The 21,143-nt window shown below is 44.1% G+C and overlaps 1 protein-coding gene across 1 annotated transcript in view; it reads left to right on the top strand.

Moving 5' to 3' along the window:
- Positions 1–5,712: 5,712 nt before the first annotated feature.
- Positions 5,713–21,143, top strand: part of COLGALT2 (collagen beta(1-O)galactosyltransferase 2) — a 91,683-nt gene continuing 76,252 nt past the window's right edge. Inside the window, exon 1 of the mRNA XM_019635580.1 lies at positions 5,713–6,370. Within this exon, the coding sequence (XP_019491125.1) occupies positions 6,111–6,370 (260 nt within the window). The 5' untranslated portion in view covers positions 5,713–6,110. The remainder of the gene's footprint in view (positions 6,371–21,143) is intronic.

Below are 21,143 nucleotides of genomic sequence, written 5' to 3'. Positions count from 1 at the left end.
AGCCATGAAATTTTATAAATAGACCGTGGTAATTGAATATGGCCAAGAAAAAAGAAACAAAGGATTCGAGAACACTTAAAACAACCTAGTGTTTAAAGGATTAGAATCCAAATGGCTATTGTGGCAATGTAGAGCAAAATCCACAGAGAACAGGTTAGAGTTTCAGCTTTTGATAGACTGAAGGATTTCTCCTTTTACAAACACTTAAATAGTTCCCTATATTAGAGAAGCAAAGTAGGGGAAAGCTAGGTAAGTAACAACAAAAAAATCTCCCCCGAGTATACTGGATGTGATCAAGTTCAATGTAATCTGGCACTTGCTCTACTGATTTCCCATCCTGATATGTGAGCCAGACCATATTATCCCCACAAAAAAATCTGTAATGTCTAGGCCGAGACATGTTCATTCAGTTAAGAGTCTCAAGAGGTAAACGAACTTTGATTTGTGACGTGAATTTTTAGTGTGTTAAAAAGAAAAACTTTTTACACCATATTGTATAAGACAATGACCTCAAGCTGAAAAATTCAGGATAGCATTCTGGACCAGTTTTAATGCATCGGTTGTAAGAATGTTTATATATATTGTGTTCCTTCTTTTGTACACAAAGCATACAATTTCCCATTCTCGGTGTCTTAAAGAGAGTACATGAGATGTTTACACTTTTATTAAAATATTTAGAATGCTATGACATTTTACTATTCATATAAATGAGCATATGTGAGGGGTTTTTATCATTCATAAAAGAATTTAGAGTAATCCAAAAATATGTTCTCTCGAATGTCTCATAAATTTAAGAGTACAATCTAAATTCCCCATTTACAAAATCAGGATATAGTATATTTAAAATTTTAAAATATTGCTTACATTTGGGGCAAAAAAAGAAAAAAAAACATAAATAAGGTACCTAGAAAAGATGAGCAAGCTCTTTATGGAGAACATTATAAATGTTACCGAAGATCATTAAAGACCTTAAATAAATGGACAGACCTACTGTGCTTCTGAAGAAAAAGGCTCAGTATTGTAAAGATGGCAATTTCCTCCAAATTGATCTATAAATTCTAGCAATTCTAATCACAATCCCAACAGGGACTAATACCCGATAAGCTGATTCTGAAATGTGGGCATAAAGGGCCAAGATAAATAACCAAGATTCTTCTGATGAACAAACTGAAGGAACTTATTATAAAGGTTATAATTAAGAGGATATGATATTGGTACAGGGATAGATAAGTAAACGCGATGGAACCAAATATATTCATACAAATTTGGGCAGAAACGATGTTGCAGATGCAGGGAGGAGTTGAGATCATGCGTTTTACATATATATATATATATATATATATATATTTGTATAAAAAGAAATTGGATCCCCAATTGCACCATAAACAAAATCAATTCCAGAGAGATTAAAGGCTTAAAATGAAATACAAACATGTAAGATTTTAGGAGAACATATAAAAGACTATTTTATGACCCTAAAATAGAGAAGCATTTGTTAAATAAGATGCAACAAGCACCAACCATGTGAAAAAAAAGTTTGATAAATTTGACTATATTTCAATTAAGAATTTTTGACACAAAGATAGCGGAAGACAAAAAGCTGCAGACTTGGAGAAGGCATCTGTAATGCATAACTAAAAGACAAGATTCATATCCAAAATATAAACAGAACTCCTAAAAATCAATTAGGAAATAAAACATTCTCTAGGGGAAAAACGGGAATAGGAAAAAAAACAAAAACTTATAAATGGCCAGCAAACATGATTGGTGCTCATCTACATTGATAGAGTGAGAAAATGTAAATTGAGACAAGAAGATACTATAGCATACCCATGAAATTGGTAACAAAAGCCCAAGAGTTGGCTGAAAAGTAGAGCAGAGGAAAGATGAACAAATCCTGTGATTCAGCGATCCTGCTCCCAGAGCAGCATTTTTCAAATGGTGGGTAAATATCCACTAGTGCTTATAAAATAAATGGAATGCTTTGGGACCAGTTTTTTAAAAAATTCATTTTAAAATAGAATAGGAAATATTACTGTGCATTGCATATGGTTAGAATAACTGTTACTAAGTATTGTCTCATGAAAATTTTGTTTGTTACATATTTATACCATACCATGACACCAAATGTATTTCTTACTGAGTGGTATGGTAAAAAAAAAATTATCTCCTTTGGATCAGGAGACATATACAAGAATATTTATGTAAGTATTGGTTGTAATAGACAAAGCTAAGACAAGCCAAATATCTATCAATAGTAGAAGAGATAAATCCATTGTTGTATATTCATACCAAGTATTTTTATCTAAAAGTAATCAACCACAGTTTCAATCAACAACTTCGATGGATCTCAAAATACCTAAAGCACAGTGTAAAATATTAGTCACAGAAGAATATATAAAATGATTAAATTTACATAAATTTCAAATACAGCTTGCACATGGATGCTCACAGCAGTAGTATTCATAATAGACCAAAAGTAGAAACAACCCAAATGTCCATCAGTTGATGAATGCATACATAGAATGTGATATGTCCATATAATGGAATATTATTCAGTAATAAAAAGGAATAAAGTACAGATACATACTACAACAGGGATGAACCTTGAAAATATTATGCTAATGGATAAAAGACAATCAGGAAGGACCACATATTGTATAACTCCTGTTATGTGAAATGTCTACAATAGGCAAATCAATAGACAGAGTAGGGTAGTGGTTTCCTAGGGCTGGGGTTGGGAGAGAATGGGGATTGACTGCTAATGAATATGGGATTTCTTTTTGGGGTGATGAAAATGTTCTAGAATTGACTGTGGTGATGCTGCATAACTCTGAAAATATAATAAAAGCTATTGACTTGCATACTTTAAGTAAGCAAATTGTATGATATGTGAATAAAGTTCTAATATAGGCAACACTGACACATATTTAGGAGGCGTATTCGTCAGGGTTATCCAGAGAAACAGAACCAATAGGATGTGCACATGTGCAGGGATGGGGGGTTGAGGGGTAGGGGTAGGAAGAGAGAGAGAAGGAGAGACAGAAAGATCAATTTGTTTTAAGGAATTGGCTCATGCAAGTGTGTGGGGCTGGCAAATCCAAAATATGCAGGGCAGGCTGGAGACTCGGGGAAGGATTAATGTTCCCATCTTGAGTCTGAAGGCAGCCTGGAGGCAGAATTCTTTCCTTCCTGAGGGAATCTCAGTCTTGTCTCTTAAGGCCTTCAACTGATTGAACAAGGCCTACCACATTCTGAAAGATAATCTGTTTCACTCAAGTTCTACTGATTTAAATATTAATTGCATCCAAAAAATACCTCACACCAACACCTAGGCTGGTTTGACCTAAAAATTGGGCACCCAAGCCTGGCTAAGTTGACATATAAATTTACCATCACAGAAGGTACAGTTCTAAATAAAATTAAGACACTGATTAATACAAAATTCAGTGTTTATCTCTGGGGAGTAGAGCAGAGTATTGTGTCAGGAAGGGACATGCAGAGAGCCTCCAAGTTAATGGTTATGCTGTGTTTCTCAAGGTGAGTGCTGGGTATATGGACATGCATTGTATTAGTAGTAGTTAAACTATATCTTCATATATATGTTTACATATTCCATGGTTATTAAATATCTTGTATTAAAATTTTTCTGAGATTTAGAGCACAAAGGGATAACAATTTGGCTATTTCTATCTACAAACAGCTGCATATATGCAGTCTTAAATAATACTTGGCTTTGTAAATATGAAAAGGCATTAAAAGCAAGTCAGGGTCCCCACAACAGCCCATCTCTTCCTCTCGATATTTGTTCAACATTTGCAATCAACAGAGGTGTTGAGTCTCACTATTGAGGGATGATTACAAACCCATATTGAAAACATCCAAGTTGAAAATGCCATATTAAAATTATCCCAAAATGTTAACAGCGTTTGTGGTGGGATAGTGGATTTGGGAAGTGTTTTTTTTTTCTCTTTTTCCATTTTCAACATATTTTTTATCCTACAGTAAAACAGACTTCACTGAATCATTGAGTTTGGAGGCTTTGGCATAGAAGGACTAATCACACTTAGCTTGTTTGAAATGTACCTCTTTGCTTCCTTCCATCCCTCCCTCCCTCCCTCCGTTTATACCTCTCTCCCTCTCTCTTCTCTTCCCTGTCCCAAATGTCAAAGTTTATCTATGCTCTGGCCTGTATTCAAGAACTAGACAATAGTTACTATAGAAATATGTTTTTTCAATTCCAAACAAATGTATACAAATATAAAATATACTCCTGTATCTCATGTAAGAAAACTAGATGGGTCTCTTACACTGTATTCGCTCATTCATTCCAACATTCATTCGGTGCCTACTCTGTGCCAAGGCACAGGTGCTGGGAATGCCTGGATAACTAAGATGTCCGGTAGGAACAAGTAATGTAATAAATTGTGTTGTGGTGTTATGATGGGCAAGGAGGATAAGGATGGGAATGGAGAGAGTTAGGAAATGTCTCATTAAAGAAATGTCTTTGAACTGAGTACTGAAAATTAGTAGAAAAAGGACAGTGGGCAGAAGGGGGTGGAGAAGTTAGAATTTCAGGTAGATGGAACCACGGAAGCAAGAAGGGTTAGGGTTAGGGGGACACAACATTTTTTAAAAAAAATAAAGGCGAGGAGAGGACTGAACTCGTTTTTGGCTTAAGGGAAAGACGCTAGTAGAGAGGCACCAGTTGAAGATTCGGTAGAGAGTGGAGATACACGATGGAGAAAAGTCACGGAGGAGAAGGAAAGGGAGGGGCTCAAAGGCTCTGGCGTGAATAGGCATCTGCAGTTCAGGAGGAAGTAGGTAGAGATGTTTGAGACCGGTGGGGGATGGGAGGGGGTGGAGGGAAGATCAATAAAGAAGGTGAAGTCTTCTGCGGGATAAGGGGACCCAAGGAGAGTAGTGAAGCCTTCTAATAGTTGCAGAGAAGGATGGATAAAGCCAGTGGAAAGACTATGGGACAGGGCTGAGGGCAACGTGGGGCGGGAGGTCATGGATGTGCACTGGTACCAATCCACCCAGCCCATCGATTGATCAAAGCCTACACAGTCCCACAAAGAAGAAGCCCCAGGTTTCCTTATCGGCTTCCCCGCGCTACACTCAAGAACACATATCCTTTAGCAGTGTAGCCTAGTGATTTTATTTTACCTGCTAATTGTGCTCTTCCTCCATCTCTTCTACCTTAGCTCTCTAGTCCTCCAACATGTATGGCTTTTCCCTCTCTTTGTTAGGGAAGAAGTAAACCATCTAAGCGAATCTCCTCTTTCACGTGCCATCCCGTCAGGAAGCTCAGGACACCGGGTTGGCAGGCAGAGTGGGGCTTCAGAGCAGCATCCCACAAGGGACTTCCATTTCAGGGCCTCGATCTCGCTCTAAAATTCTGCAAGTCTTCAAACTTGGTGTGATCCAAGGTCTACTCAGTCAAGAATGAGCTTCAGGAGAAATTGAGTGTATAACTATTAATAAACGCAAGCATTCTGCCTCTGTGGGAGTTAAAAAATTGTTTATCATCGTGAATTGTTGGGAGACTTTCCATTTCAGAACTCTACCCATTTAGTCAATGGGTGCATTATGAAAAACTGAATACATTGCATCACTGTGAAGGACTTCAGACTGCGGTTTGCAAAAGCAGAATAAATTTTCTTGGAGTGGTACCCTTATGTACACACACACACACACACACACACACACACACACACACACACACACACACGCCCATTGGCAGACAGGGCCACACCTCACAGCTCTGAGGGGAAGCCACAGACCTCAGCTGTACAAGCTGAGCCTGGACTGGAGGAACTTTCCGCAGGACTCAGTACAAACAGCCCACAGACACGACTGTCTGCGAGCCTGAGCCCCGGGCGAGCGCTGGCGTTGGCAGGTACGCGGTGCGCCCCCGCTTCAGGGCCTGGGCGGTGCAGCAGCGGCGGGAGGGTCCGGGGCTGCAGAGGCCGGTGCCAGCGTGCGCGCGCCCCCGGCCGGGCCAGCCGCATCCCGGGTCCGCCCCTCGCAGCCCGCCTCGGGCGTCCTCGGGCAGCCCCGCTCGGCGCTCGCGGCGGGTCCTCCCGCCGGCCGCCCCAGCCTTGAACATGGCTGCGCGCCCCGCCGCCACCCTCGCCTGCGCGCTGCTGCTCTGCTGGGCTCTGCTCCGCGGCGGCTGCCCGGCGCGCTTTACCGCCGAGCCGGACTCGGAGGACGACGAAGAGGAGGCGAGGGTTTTGCCCGAGTCACCACTGCAGAGACCCACGGTGCTGGTGGCCATCCTGGCCCGCAACGCCGCGCACACGCTGCCTCACTTCCTCGGCTGCCTGGAGCGGCTGGACTACCCCAAGAGCAGGATGGCCATCTGGTGAGCCGGCAGGGGCCCCGGGCCGCGGCGGCGGGAGGCGGCGCGCACAGCCCTGGCCGCTCTCGGAGACCGGGGTGGGGGGCTGCACCCCGCCGCCGTGGGGCGAGGGGAACGTGGTGTGCGCACCCCTGTGCTGCCTGAGCGGGTCCTGGGCGGACGGCGCGGTCCGGCTGGGGAAGGACGCGCTGGTCTGTGTACGCATGGGGTGCTCATGGGGATAACCAGCCTCCCTGAGCTCCTGGTGGGGTGTGTGAATCCGGGCGGCCTCATCGCGCTCCCGGACGAGGGCCTGGAGGGAAGCTCCCCAAAGAGCGCTGGCTTCACCCCATTCAACTCGGGAGGTTTCCTCAATTCCCCACCTTATGAAGAGTGAGGGGATAAGAGTGCCGGGTCGCCGCCTACTCCTCCAGACGCGACATGGAACGCAACTGCGGCTCGCAAGTGGGGCTCTGGAATGGCTGGGGTGGCGAAGAGTGTGTCGCCCTGGCTTCCCGGTGCCCGGCTCCTGTTCCTCCCCTGCCCCGAGGCTGGAAAAAAATGGCTTCTGGTCCTCGGGGTTTCGGGGTACGAATAGAGGATCTGGATCTAGCATTTGAGGCTATGGGGGACCTGCCGTGTCCTCCCAACCATGCCACCACCACCGTGGGCCTGTCTTCTCCGAGCACTCCAGGCTGTCCCCGCCTGTGCATCCTCCTGGGACACATTCCCCGCCGTAGATACAAACGGCACAGGGCGGGCTTGGGTACTGCGTCCTGGGGCCAGAGCTGCCCTCCTGAAGGCACACAGCCAAGTTTTGTTGCCTTTAGGATAGAGCCCGGGGCCTGGTTCCTGGGTTTGCTGCCGGGAGGGCCAGAGCATTCGTGGGGTGGCTGTCAGCCCCAACTTTAGAATTCGGTCCAGTCCCGAAGCTTTATAAACGCAGGTATCATTGGGCGAGAAGTTGGTGGCCAGGTGAGCCGCCAAGGGGTCCGTGGAGGAGGAGGTGGACATGGGCTAGGGGAGATAGGCAGCCAAGTACATGCACAGAAGGACTTTTCCCCGGGAAGACAGAGCCCAGGTCACTCCGGAGCAGTTTCTATTTCGTGTTGATATGGGGAGCTGTCCGCAGACAGGACTTATCCTTGCAGCTACGTTTGGGCGGTAAAAAGAAGGATGGATAAAGCAGTAGCTGGGTTTGGCAGCCTGACGGTACCTGGTGGGAGAGGTGCAGAGGTGAGAAAGCAAACATGAGATATAGTGCAGCACTGTGCTATACACTGCTTTACTATACACCCTGCTATACGTGACCGCCGCCACGGAGAAGGGCATGCTATGTGGAAAGTGGGAATGCTGGTGCAGCCAGGTTTTAAAGCAGAAGGAAGGGTTTCTTTTTAACCACTTAAATACCAAGAGAACAGTCCCCGAATGTCAGTTCTTAGATTTTATTTTTTTCAAAGGAGATGGTTTACAATATGGTTTAGATCTTTAAGCATTGCTGAAAGAACATTACAATAGTTCCCATAGGAGGTTAGTGAGGGGTGAAGCAGGTACTAGGCACAGGTTTTGCTACCTGTACAGACATTAATGTACAGACATTACCTCTTTTATCATACACTAAACTTTGAAAAGAGATACTATGATCCTTATTTTACAAACGAAAACACTGAGATGTAGATCAGTTCATAACTCGCTTCATGTTACAGAAATGATAAAGGGTAAAACTGTTATTTGAACCCAAGTCTGTCCCTAAACACTGCCCTAACACGGTAGTGGTGGGAACATGATATAAGCCAAACTTATATAAACCTATAAGCTACAAATTAGACTTGAGTTGTTTGTCATCTAGCTCGAAAGGTGCTTTGGGGACAGTTGCTTGGGAGCCATAGACATCAGAAATAGGAGGGAATAGGAATCACTTTGAAATCAGGTTTTCAAAAATTCTTTCTGGCTCTTGAATTCATAGATTTTATGATGTGACCAGAATCAACCAGCAGTGATTGTAGATCCTAGGTCCCCGGGATGCTTCAGGTTCTGTGGACACTGTGGTTTGGTTTAGGTGGGTAGTATTCCAATTCTGCACAGACCTTTGGGACCTGTGCACCCCTACCCTCACTCATGGTCCATGTTACTGTACCTTGTCCCTTCTGGCCAGTGTTGGAGAGTTACGGATGAAATCCAAATCTTGGGTCAGGCCTTGGGCAGCCCGTGCATTAGCCACTAAATTCTCTTCTTTGCTTCCTGGCTTAGAAACCTTGCATCATTTATTAGGCAGTACACAAAATAGCAGTTTTTAAATAGTCCTTTACAGCTCTCAAAGTACTTTTGTCAATGTGTTATCTCATTTAATCCTCACTACCATGTGTAAGGAAATAAAATGATCTCCATTTCATAGAAGACTAAAGCATTCTGTCTAAAGCAACTGACTTACTCAAGTTATATCTGTTTGTTCATTTCACAAATGGTTAATGACTAGAGCTCATGGTTCTTCTAAGCACTTTACATTCATGCTCTGGTTTGATCTTCATAATAAACCTATCAGGTATATACTGTGTTTATACCCTTTTATAGATGAGAAAATGAGCACAGAGAGGTTGCACAAGCACAAGTCCCTTATGACCTTCTTTGGCGAGAACCAGGCACGGTGCCAGGTTTGGGCTGAGAAAAGCTGAATAAGATGTGGCTGCTCACAGACCAACAGGCCATTTTTTTCCCCCCACTGGGCAGTGTAAGGTGATCTGAATGGCATTTACAGGAATCGGGGGAGTGACAAAGGACTTCTAAATCAGGTTGGGACAGTTGTGTGGTCACAGAAGGAGTCTTGAGGAGGTGACATTTAGTTTGAACTCAGTTTTGAAGGACAAGTAGGACTCCTACTAAAACCTGGGAAGAAGGGAGGGCTCTAGAAAAAGGGAACAGAAGGACAAAAACTATATAAAATACTCTAAAATAAAGTCACTGGGACATTCCCCAGAGTTTCCTGTCAGGGGAGATAAAGTGGGTGGCAGGTCTACAAATCTGCAAACTCGTTGCATTGTACCACTGGAGCTGCTGACTTCGAGACTGGCCCTCAGGGAGTATGTGGCTGGGAAGGTTATGGGGTATAACCCTACAGGAGGAGGTGGTACCTCAGTTTAGGCTGCTACAGCTTTGAGGGGCTTCTGCCAATTGTTTATTATCTCTAGTCTGTCAGTCCCAAGCTCTACTCAACATTCTGAGATGCCAAGCTGGTTAGTATCCACTCAGCGAAGATGGCTGTGAGCTACGGGAACCTTACAAAACAGAACCCTGTTGAATACAGAGCTTGGGTGCCAGCTTCTGCTTAGTCTTTTCCAGGAGCTGTGTGCAGACTCCCTCTTCTCATTCATCGGCTGACCTCTAAGCATGGCTAGAGGAGCATCTGATAAGACTTCTTTGCTGTATGGGTAATTGCGAGGCCTGGCTCAAAGTGACATGGGTATCAACAAATTGACCTGAAAACTATTGCTTTCAAAAAGTGAGTGCAGCAGTCTCGGCAGTAGGTTTGTTTAGACCAGATTGAATTAAGGAAAGCTTATATTTTAGAGATGCTTTGTATCAGCAACAAAGAAAACTTGTCACATTTACCTATCTGATCTCAAAACCCCACCAAACTAATTCAAGTATCACACAGCGTTGTGATGCAGAGCCAAGGAAGATAGAGTCCTTGTGTTCTAATGAAAGCCTGCGCTGAGCTCATGGGAACCACAGCCATGCTGAGATGAAGGGAGCTGTGAGGCATTGGGACAGGCAGCAATGCCCATCAGTGGGTTCTCTTTAATTCAGTGGAGCCATGAACAGTGGCCTTAGCAACAGAAGGAAGGCTGATCTCATCCCCCTTCCCAAACCTAAGATTATGGGGAGCAGCGCCAAGTATTATGATAATGAAAAATGGAGCAGGGCACAGGGAAAAAGCATTTGACCCAAAAGATACATTAAGCTTGTCTTTTGGAGAGCCTGTGGGAAGACAGTTGGGATACACAGAGCCTGTGTATTCACAAGGCAGTAAATGCCATATAATTACAGAACGATTTGGGCATTTCATTTGGTAGAGTTTTAAGAAGTAATATACTACATTGGGGACCATCGTGTGCCTTTTTAAATAAGGAGATGAGAGCTATTGACATAATCATTAATAATGCTAAGCTGCTACTTATTCTAGGTACTGATCCCAGCATTCTGTACGCTACTTATCTGTGCCTTGTTTGGGGATTAGCTTGGATTTATCTCTATATTTTCATACTCAACCAGTAACATTTAGGTGAATATTTAATTAGATCTGCTAATATATGTGTGTTTATAAAATGTTCCAATCTACGATTGAGGATAGCTTTCAGCACCTGCAGTGAGAATGATGTCACCTTTTATCATTATGATCTTGACATTAAATGTTTGTTATTCCAATGGAGAGAAGCTTCAGCTCATGGCGGAAAAAGCAAATGAAACTTTAGTCCCCTTGTCCATTACCATTTTCCTCACCTTTTTCCCTTATTTTCCTATTATTCCCAGCCTGGTGGTTTAGTACTGAGAAGGGAGGATGCTAGCTTAGAGTCAGATAGGTGAGGGTTCCAATCTCCTGTGTGATTGTGGATGCATCAGCAAGCCCCTGTGTGTAGCTTCCTATCTGGAAATGACTCAGAACAGCCACCTCAAAGATTTATTATAACAGCAAATGAGATCATATATGGACAATGTCTTTTATATAAATGCTATGAAATAATAGTTGCTATTTCCTATCCATATTTTCCTTTTTTCTCCCGTCTCTTTCACCTTTATCTGCCTGAATGAAGACTTAAAAATACACATATGTTTAAAAGGAACTCTACTTTCTTCCAACTAAAAGCGATCTGCATAAGAACTAGCATTTATGGAGGTGCCGTTCTCAACACTTTTGGAATGGTAGCTCTTACTCCTGACGACAACCGTAGGCGAGACGTGCCATTACACACCTCACTTTGCACAAGAGGAAACTGAGGCACAGAGAATTTAAGTAACTTTCCTGAGGTCACAAGGCTAGTGCATATTGGAGCCAGGATGTGACCCAGGCAGCTAATGTCACAGACTGAGCATAGATGGTTTGTTTAAGAATAAGAAAGGACCAACTAGTTCTGGGTCTTGCTTCTGTCAGTTGACCTGACTTAGGAAGATAAGAGTGCCAGTGTTTCTTTCAGACAAGAATGGCCCCTTCGGCTTGAATGACATCACAGACTCACTGGCTCCCTTCCGCTGTCTTGATAATTTTGTCACTTAGCTTAGACACTTTCTAGTTACTGAACGCTAGCTACTGAGTGGACATGACCCTCATCACTGTTCTGCCCGCCTTTCTATGTTGGTTGATTTCACACGAACAGAATAAGATTCAATAGGTGGGTTGTATATAAATATGCAGGTCGCTTGCTATGATCACAGCACCTAGCAACAGAAAGGAATATATCAAGTATTGTTAGTGGCAAATGAATAAAGCAGCACTATTCATGCATGTGGTGGCTGCAGCTTTTGAGGTTCATATTAGCAAAACTAAAAACATCAGTTTTTTTCAGCCTTTTAAATTAGTGGTCTTGGATGTGGTTGACCCCTAAACTGAACTTTCATCCAGATGATTGGAGAAAACTATCTGTCCTTCCCCCACTCTCCAATTTCAAAACATGATTGGCCCTCAGCATTTTATATTTCCTTTGGGTAAAAACTAAAGTGATGGTTACATGTCACGGGGCCTATTCTAGTTACGACAGGTTGCCACAGGGTTAGAAAGGGTGCTGAAAAATCGTCCTGGCTCTATTTTATTAATTAACTTCCATGGATGGGGAAAGGAAAGCTCAGGTCGAGGATTTCACCTCCATGTATTATACAGTGAATAAGTGTCTGGGTGAGATAACAGACTTCCAGGTTTTAAACCCTGTGTGGCTGTTTTAGTGTTGATTATGTTATAACAAGTATCACTCATGGTGTAAAGGGGCATGCCAGTTAGTCTAAGCAGAGTGCGGTTTTACGGATTTGTTTTCAGCTCCTTTTCTCCAGGTGACCCCACCACCGAGTTTCTTGGGGACTCCAGGTCTCTAAGCTTCTTGTGGCCTTCTCCCTCGACTGACTCTGGTGGTCTTAGGAGCGAACAATGAAGGCTTTGTGACCAGGAAGGCTGCTGATTAAGCCTTAGTCCTTTTTCTGACACGTAAATGTACACATGGGTCATATCACTGTGTGGCACTGTCTTCAAGTCTACGGCACAGTATAGTAGGACATTATAAGGTTTATATAGGGGCTACAGTAGGACTCTCATAAGGCTTGTTTCTGCACAGTTCTTCCAATAATATACAGTAGAATTAAAGTTGGAAAGAAACTGATTAGCCTACAGTATGGTTGTTAATCCTATTCTATTCTCTAGTTGCCATATATGAACAGCTTTTAGTGTGCGTCTAAATCACAGTTATTATTCATCAGGAATTACAAAACCTGTGTATTGTGTATGTCCTGACATTGTTATTCTCAAAGGAGTGACGTGTTCGTGTAATTGCACTTATGTTGTTAGCATATCAAAAAGTGCTGATTTGAAAATATTTTCAGTCTCTTAGGGTCCATGTAGATTTATTTAATAGTAACTTAGGTAATTTTAAAACTTGCTTTCCTGACTTTATCTTTTTAAAGTCAAAACAATAATACACACCCACAGTAAAAATTCAAACAGCATGCATGGGAATAGGATAACAAGTCAACCTCCCTTCCACGCCATACCACCTGCCAGAGGCAACTAGTGTTCACAGTTTCTTGTGTATTCTTCTAGAAACTTGCTATGAACATACCTGTATCTAATATTCACCGAAATACGAGCGTTTTATTCAGCCTGTTCTGCATAAGGGTGATGTTTTAAAACGAACCTCTCTATCCAAGGTTCTAAAAACTCTGCCAACTCATGCCTAGCTTTACACAACACCTGTTTCCAGGTAGTGACTCTGAACCCCGCCCTGCTTACACTCATCCTGTTCTCTTGTGTTTGTGACTTTGGCCCCCAGAAAATCTGGTCCTAAGCTCAGTTAAAAAGTTAATGAAGTGTCCTATGCATCCAAAAAGTTCACATATCATAGATGCATAACTGGATAACTTTTCACAAACTGAACATGCCCAGGTGAGCAGCCCCCGCCTCGCCAGGCCTGCACTTGAACACAGCCATGACTGTTGGGGCTGAGTAGCCGCTGTCCCCTGCACTTTGTCCAGATAGTCACGTCCCCATCTGGCCCACTGTCTGCACAAGCTGACGCAGAGGCTTGTGTGGCCCCTGTTGGCATTTGGGTTGGGTGGTGACCCTTGTACCCTCTCCTCAGGCTCCTCTTGAGCCCTGAGACTCGAGTCACTGCTTTCCCGAACCAGCAGGCTTGGCAAGCTGCCAGCGAGAGACCGCGAGGCTAAGGAATCAGGATCCTATTACGTTTCCCTCAACTTTCCATTCCTCTGGTAGGAAAGCTGTATGTTAATGTGCATAAAAGTAAAAAAAAAAAAAAAAAGGATCTCGTTCTAGGTAATCATTGAAAAGCCGTGCAAAATAGAAACAGAGCAGCTGTAATGAACCGCTGCGACTCGCTGCCGTTCAGATTGTGGTTGGCGGCATCAGCCAAGTCTCTTGCATGAATTAAACCTTAGATTTGACTGGAGGGCATTTCTTTTCCTCTCCAGGAGCACCGTACAAAAATCACGTCAGACTTAGACTTCCAATACTAGCTTGATGACATCCTGCCAGAGCTGAACTTAGGACTTTGTAACACGTTTCATTGAATGGAGGCCGTTATTGTTTTCATAGTTTGGCAAATTCAGCAGGCTGAGGCCTGTCCCTGACTTGATGGTTTAGGGGATGAGATTTTTGTTCCTCTGCAAATACAATGCAAACTACCCTCCCTCTCAGTATTGTCTGATGTATGTTTCAAGACCCCTTAGAAGATGTGCATTTTAGAAACATCGATGATAGCATACGTAATGATCCTGGACTCTCTGCTCCTAGGAGTAGGGCCAGGTACCTGCTGCGGAAGCATCCCCATGAGTCCCTGGTTTCATTGATAAATTGGCTGTGTTGTAAGAATTCTTTACCTTCTAGGTAGAATCACTTCAAAGGCTATTGAAGAACGTGTTAGGCAAGAGAGAGCAGGTTCTGTAAATGGATCTTTCTCCATTTTGGCTGTTGCTGTGGTCTGAATGTGTCCCCCCTCCCCATATTCATATGTTGTCATCCCAACCCCCAAAAATGATGGTATTAGGAGGTGAGGCCGTGGGAGGGTTCCACCCACATGAATGGGATTAGTGCCCTTTCAAAGAGGCTGCAGAGAGGTCCCTCACCCCTTCCACAATGTAGGGACACAGTAAGAAATCTGCCTTCACCAGAATCTGACCATGTCGGCACCCTGACCTTGGACTTCCAGCTTCCAGCAATGTGAGAAATAAATTTCTGTTCTTTGTAAGCCACCCAGTCTGTGGTATTTGTTACAGTCGCCTGAACAGATTAAGGCAGTTGTCAAGCCCAAGAAAACCATGAAGGTAGCCCACAGTGCCTACATTTCAGACAATAGGGATGCAGAGCTCTTTTTCTGCAGCCCCTTTTCTTTCTGAAAATGGTTATATATTGTTTAGAGGTGGGGAGGGCCGTGGGTGATGGCAAGTGTCCTATTCTCCCAGGATGAGAGGTGATTCTGGGAAAGGGGACTGTCTCGAGGCATATTGATTGGCATTCTCCCGAAACATCACTTTAAGTGAGAAATGGCTGCTTTTCAGGGTCTTGGGAAAGGTGGAATTTTCTGGAGACTAGCGGTGGAACTTAAATTCCTGGGCTATCTGTGAGAAATGTGGTTGTGGACAACTGGGATTGTGGCATTTCCAACACGGAGTTTCTTGCTGGACCGCAGGGCTGCTTTTTAGTTTCTTGGTTTCCAGCCAGCCCCAGAATCTGTCCAAGCTCTACACACCACAGTGATTATGGTTTAGACCCGCCAAGATAGTGGAACGTTGCTGCCAAGTGGAATCAGGGCTTTCCATTTCATCGCCGCCCCAATGCACGGTAACGGTGTACGCAGCTCCTGTGTTGCCGCTTTCCCTCTGCTGGAAGCTGGGGTGGGGGTGTGGGGGTGGGGGCAGGAGCGTTCAGACAGCCGGACCATGTCTCACATTTCAGATGGATTTCGTTGAAACAGCCAGCATCCTAAAATATTTTAGAAAATTATACATCTCCTCTCTGCCTTTCCTTAGTCTTGGTAGACTTTATGATTTACTGGGCACATCAATTTCCAGCCTAGAAAATTCCCTTTGGTGTGATAAACTATGAATTTCTAAAGCAATGGAGTAAAAACGGGTATGTACATTCTTGTATGTATTTGGCCGTCTTAGACTGTCTACGTGGATAAATCCAGGTACTCATGTTGAGATTAGTAGTTTGGATGGCCTAAAAGTGACTCACCTCCATTCGTCGAGTTCATTGGCTTTGAGTGGACTTGACCTTCATCTGCCCACCTTTTGGTAGAAGGCTGCTGCGCTTCGACAAGTGGTTCTTAAGTCCTGGTTCAGGGGCCACCTTTATCACAAAACCTAGGACCTGCATTAGTTGCTTAGATTTCTGGGCCCTGTTTCAGCCACATTCATTCAGATGGCCCATAGGAAGGGCCTGGGAATCTGGACTTAAAACACGTTAAAATCCATGTAATTTGGATTCACCTCTGGGTTTGGGAACTGCAAGAGATGGGCTCCCAGGAGGCCCCTTGGGGAACAGGGGACCCTCATGGGAGGCCTCAAGGCCATCCATGCCTCTGAAGTGCAGGGCGTGAGATTGTCAGAGCTTGGCATAGACGCTTAAACAACCCAGAGGCCAAAGAATTTTCTTATCAAATGAAGTAGTGAGGTACAGGGCTACGAAGGAGAGGCTGTGGCAGGCAGACATCATTTGTCTGTTTTTATTCAGTCAAGCACATGTGTCCTCCCTCCTTCCAACAGTGGCTATTTAAAAAAATTTTTTGTTTTAAGACAGTGCCCCAAACTGCCCACAGGATGAAATGCCTTGCACTGGGCTCCGTACAAAATGACACTCTGGGCTGGCTGAGTGGCTCAGTTGGTTAAGAGCTCGCTCAAGAGTGTGAGCTCTGAGCAACAGCAGTTTGAGTCCTGGCCTGAGCTGAGCTGCCGCTGAGCTGCCAACAGGTGGCATGATGGCTCAGCTAAAAAACAAAACAAAACAAAACAAAAACAACAACAAAAAACAAATAAAATGACACTCCCTCAAACCTTTTTCTTCACTCAGTGAATCTCACATCGTGAGCTCATTAAGCATTAAGTTTTATAGAAGGGAAGATAGCTATTAATGAGTATCACTTAATGGAGGGGAGGGAAATCAAACCAGTGCATTTCCTTGAGATAAACAGTAGTCATCCGAACCACTTTGGTCCTCATATTTCCTAGTCTTGGTTCCTTTGTTTTTCGTATTTAATTTTCTTACCTTTGATTTTTTTCTTTGACATGCCATTAAAAACCCCTCCTCTCATTTGTGAAAAATATAGTCGATTAAATTATCCTGCTTGTAGTAGTTGGCATGTCAGCCCTAATTATAAAATACTACAAAGTCCCTAAGTCTGGTGTCTTCATTAGTTATGACATCAAAACCTTTGGAAATTCCTGCTGTTGTGGTCTGCTATACAAAGGATTGTTCTGAATTTGTTGCTACTGCGCGAAGGTTTGTCCTAAGTTGATACAGTAGTGTTCTTACAATCTTACCTACACAGGCAGACTTCTCTGAGGCTGATCAAAACCTTAGTTTTATTGTGTCCTTATGGTGACAGGTCTTTCAAAAAATCCCACAGTGAAGGTTCTTAAGTTTATGCATCCATTTTCTGTTTTAGTCCTTTTCCTTCTCAAACAATGTGAGTGGTAGTCTACAGCTTAGCACATCCTGCCAAGAAAAGTCACTTGAGGAGGAAGGTGAGGCCTGGCTGGTGCACCCAGGTCTCCAGGACAATTGTTTCTAGCCCAAAGCAGCCTGTCCGTGTTTCTCCCAGTGTGCAGTTCTCGTTTTGTCATTTACTGTGTTTCTCTGAAAAGAAGACCTAACCGGAAAATAAACCCTAGCATGATTTTTCAGGATGCTCGTAATATAAGCCCTACCCCAAACATAAGCCCCAGTTAAGACTATCAGCCAGACATGACTGTTTGAATAAATGTAGATTTTTGTACATGAATAAATGAATAAATGTAGCTTGTTGAAGCAAAAATTAATGTAAGACCCGGCCTTATTTTCGGGGACACACGGTATGTTGTCTTGTGAAAGGCTGGGAGGCATTGCTCGTGCTGTGTCACGTTGAACAAGCCACTTGTTCTCTCTGAGCCTCCGCTTCCTCTTCTGTAATGTAAAAGAGATACGCTAGAGTTGTGGTTCTCAAAAGTGGCTGCTTATTAGGATCATTTGATGAGGTTTTTAAAAATACCGATGCCTGGACCCCACCCCCAGGCCATTTAAGTCTGAATCTCTGGTGGAGGGCCAGGGCGAGTGACATATTTTGAAAACTTCCCAGGGAGTGGTAATGTACAGCCAGGCTCGAGATCCTCTGGATGAAATGACCCCCAGGGCCTCTTCCCGATCTGACATTAGTACCCCCTTCATGGAATTGACCGTATGTGATGAATCCTCATGAATCATGACTCCACATGACTGATGTTCCCTGGACCCTCAGCCCAACTGGAGATCTTTTGGAATGGCCTAAAAATAAAATCTAAGTTTTCTCAGAAGCTCATTGTATTTCATCCTGTTGTATACTGTGCCTGAAGGTGTTCACTCTGTGCTGTCCCCTGCTGAAGGTGTGTGCTACTCGATGACTGAACTGCCAAGGGATGTGGCAGGACGCGGGCTGGCCTTGCAGGGGCTCCCACTGGAACTTCTCACCAAGGGGCTGTGTGCTCCAGGCACAGAAGCAGCGGTGGCCCAGGGCTTGCTTCCTGTGGCGCGCAGATGCTGCCACTTGGCTAAGGGAGCTGCCTATGTCCAGGCTTCTCAGCGCATCGAGCCAGGCGCGGGCACTCCGGATTCCTTCCTGCAATGTGTGTTTTGGTGCGTTGCCCAGCCTTGCTTTTAGGCATCTGTTTCATACTGGTGCAGGGCCTCTAATCATCTCTGGGTATTGAGTTTCTGATGTTACTTTTAATGGCTTTGGATTTCAGCTTCTTTTGTGTCTCCATTTGCATAAACAGTGCTGCCTTTGTCCTGTGGTCTTGACACAGCTTCAAAGCCTTGACTGGGCATGAAAGACCTACTGGCTCCTCATTTCTTAGGCATCAGATTGCAGCAAGGCCAGCAGGTGACTGAAGGTTATAGCTCCACTTCTGGGCCAGCGTTCTGTCTCCCAAAGAAGATTAGATTCTGCCAAATCTCCTCTGATAATGGTTCTGCATCTTAATAGCTTTTCCTAAGGCCCATGCAGATACTGCTGAACTAAAGGGGCAATACTGGCATTTGTCTGAAGAGGAAGGGACAGTAACTCACTAGCACTTACTGATCTCACCCCACCCCATGAGAGGGTCTTTCTGGGGAGCATGGAAGCCACGGGCCCATCCGCCAGTGCTGATGTTGGCATGGTGGGGGCCACATCCTCATTTTCCCAAATGTCTCACCAAAATAAAAGCAGCACTTGAACTCTCAGTTTTCCATACATCGCCTGTGTTTTGGATACACAGAGGCCAGTTTTTGATAACAGGTCAGTTTGGTCCAATCATCCGGCATACCCTTGAGCTGTATCGTTCTCTGTGCCGCCCAGTCGTTTGTGGTTAGACAACGGAGAATAATTTTCATATCAGCTCAGAAACAAAGCTGGAAAGTATTCGGGAACATTCCACAGAGGCCATTCCAGAGCCAGTTTTATCTGGTTTCTTAGCTGTTCTCTCTTTAGCGTCACCTATGCAATGTACCGCCGTATTTTCAGATTTTCTTGGATTCTCTGCCTTGCCTTGGTCTCCTCACCTGTACGGTGAGTGCTGGGTCAGCTGATCATTAAAGACTTTTCTATCCAAAGCATGCTATGTATTTGCAGTTCCACCACTCCCACCATGAACAATGAAACAACTTACTCTATTGCTGTGTTATTTAAGATGGCAGTGGGGCCTTCGTTTCTTTCTTTGTATAATACTTAGATATATCTTCTTCAGTAGTTTTGACTTATCCATGTCTCATATCCTCGCTGAATAGACTGATGGTTCATATCTATATAAAATTATTTGCCCTTTGCGATAGTTAATTTTATGTGCCACCTTGGCTGGATATGTGGCCAAACATTATTCCGGATGCTTCTGTGAAGGGGTTTTTAGATGAGATTTACATTTATTTTATTTTACTTATTTATTTATTTTTAATTTTTATTTTTTTAAAGATTTTTATTGGGGAATTGGGGGAATGGGAACAGTGCTGGGGAATTGGGGGAAGGGGAACAGACAAGTTGCTGTTGCTGTTGTTTTATTCTTCAGTCTAGTTGTGGAGGACGTTGCTTCACTGGCCCAAGTTGGCACCATCATTGCGCTCTTCCCAGGCGAGGCAGATCAGTCGCCGGCTTCTGGACAGCTGCTCACTGCGGCTGCTGGCCACTCACGCTGGCTGCTGGCTACATATGGTAGCCCATGGCCACCCACTGCAGCAGGGGCTGCAGCCTACGCCGTCGCCGGCGACTCACGGCAGCCCAGCTCCAGGTTGAGCTGTTGTTCAGCATCTTAGCTGTGGAGGGCAGTGTCACTGGCCCTCATATGTGGGATCCGAACCGGGACCCTCTGGCGTCCCAAGCCAGTTCTTAACCATCATGCCATTCGGCCGGCCTGAGATTTACATTTAAATCAGTGGACTTTGAGTAAAGCCAGTTGCCTTCCATAATACAGGTGGAGCTCATATAATCAGCTGAAGGCCTGAATAGAACAAAAGATTGACCTCCTCTAGCAAGGAGGAATTGTGCCATCAGATTGCATGTGGACTTGAATTGCAACACTGGCTCCTCCCTGAGTCTCCAGCCCACTGGCCCACCCTACAAACTCTGAACTTGCCAACCTCCATAATTGCATGAGCCAATGAGCCAGTCAATTCTTTTAACATCTCTCCCTCTCTAAATATATTGGGCTGTCGGAAAAGCCATGATGCATTTTTGCAACGAAAAACATGGAAAAAATACATCATGACTTTTCCAACAACCCAATATATATCTATATATCTCTGTCTATATATAGATAGATATATAGATATATATAGATATAGGTATCAATATAGATAGATATAGATATAGATATTAATAGAATCTCTAACTTGAAAGAAAATACCATCTCTTTCATGAACAACAGCAGCCAAAAGAACAACATCATGAACAACATCATCTGTGATGAGAAGAAAAAGAACCCAGAGAATTACATCAGAAAAGGTAGTTCCAGATCCGAAAACTGGGGAAACCCTTGCTATCAACACTTGGGAAGGAATATTTGCCTCATGCGTATGCATATTGCAGGTCTTTTGTGAGATTTGGCTTTTCTCATGCATGCAGAATAAGTAAGTGCAAGGTCCCCCTTTCTTTGAAAAGGCCAAAATAGGAGTTTGACATTTGCTGCTGTGATAGGAAACAACGCATGTGCTTGTTCTTTGCCAAAATTGCAGCCCAGCCTGCAAGCGCCTGAATGAGGAAAATAGCTTACACGTGCACTTTGGGGGTTAGGAGAACCTGGCAGTTGGAAGTCAAGTTTCACCAGGCTAATAATAGGTTATTGCACAGCAGTGAAAGCCCCCCCCCCGCATTCCCTCTCCTCT

This window comes from Hipposideros armiger, unplaced genomic scaffold (genome assembly GCF_001890085.2).
Source record: "Hipposideros armiger isolate ML-2016 unplaced genomic scaffold, ASM189008v1 scaffold_22, whole genome shotgun sequence".
NCBI lineage: Eukaryota > Metazoa > Chordata > Mammalia > Chiroptera > Hipposideridae > Hipposideros > Hipposideros armiger.
Note: the sequence above shows the minus strand (reverse complement) of the source record. Positions and strands in the feature narration are given on the sequence as shown.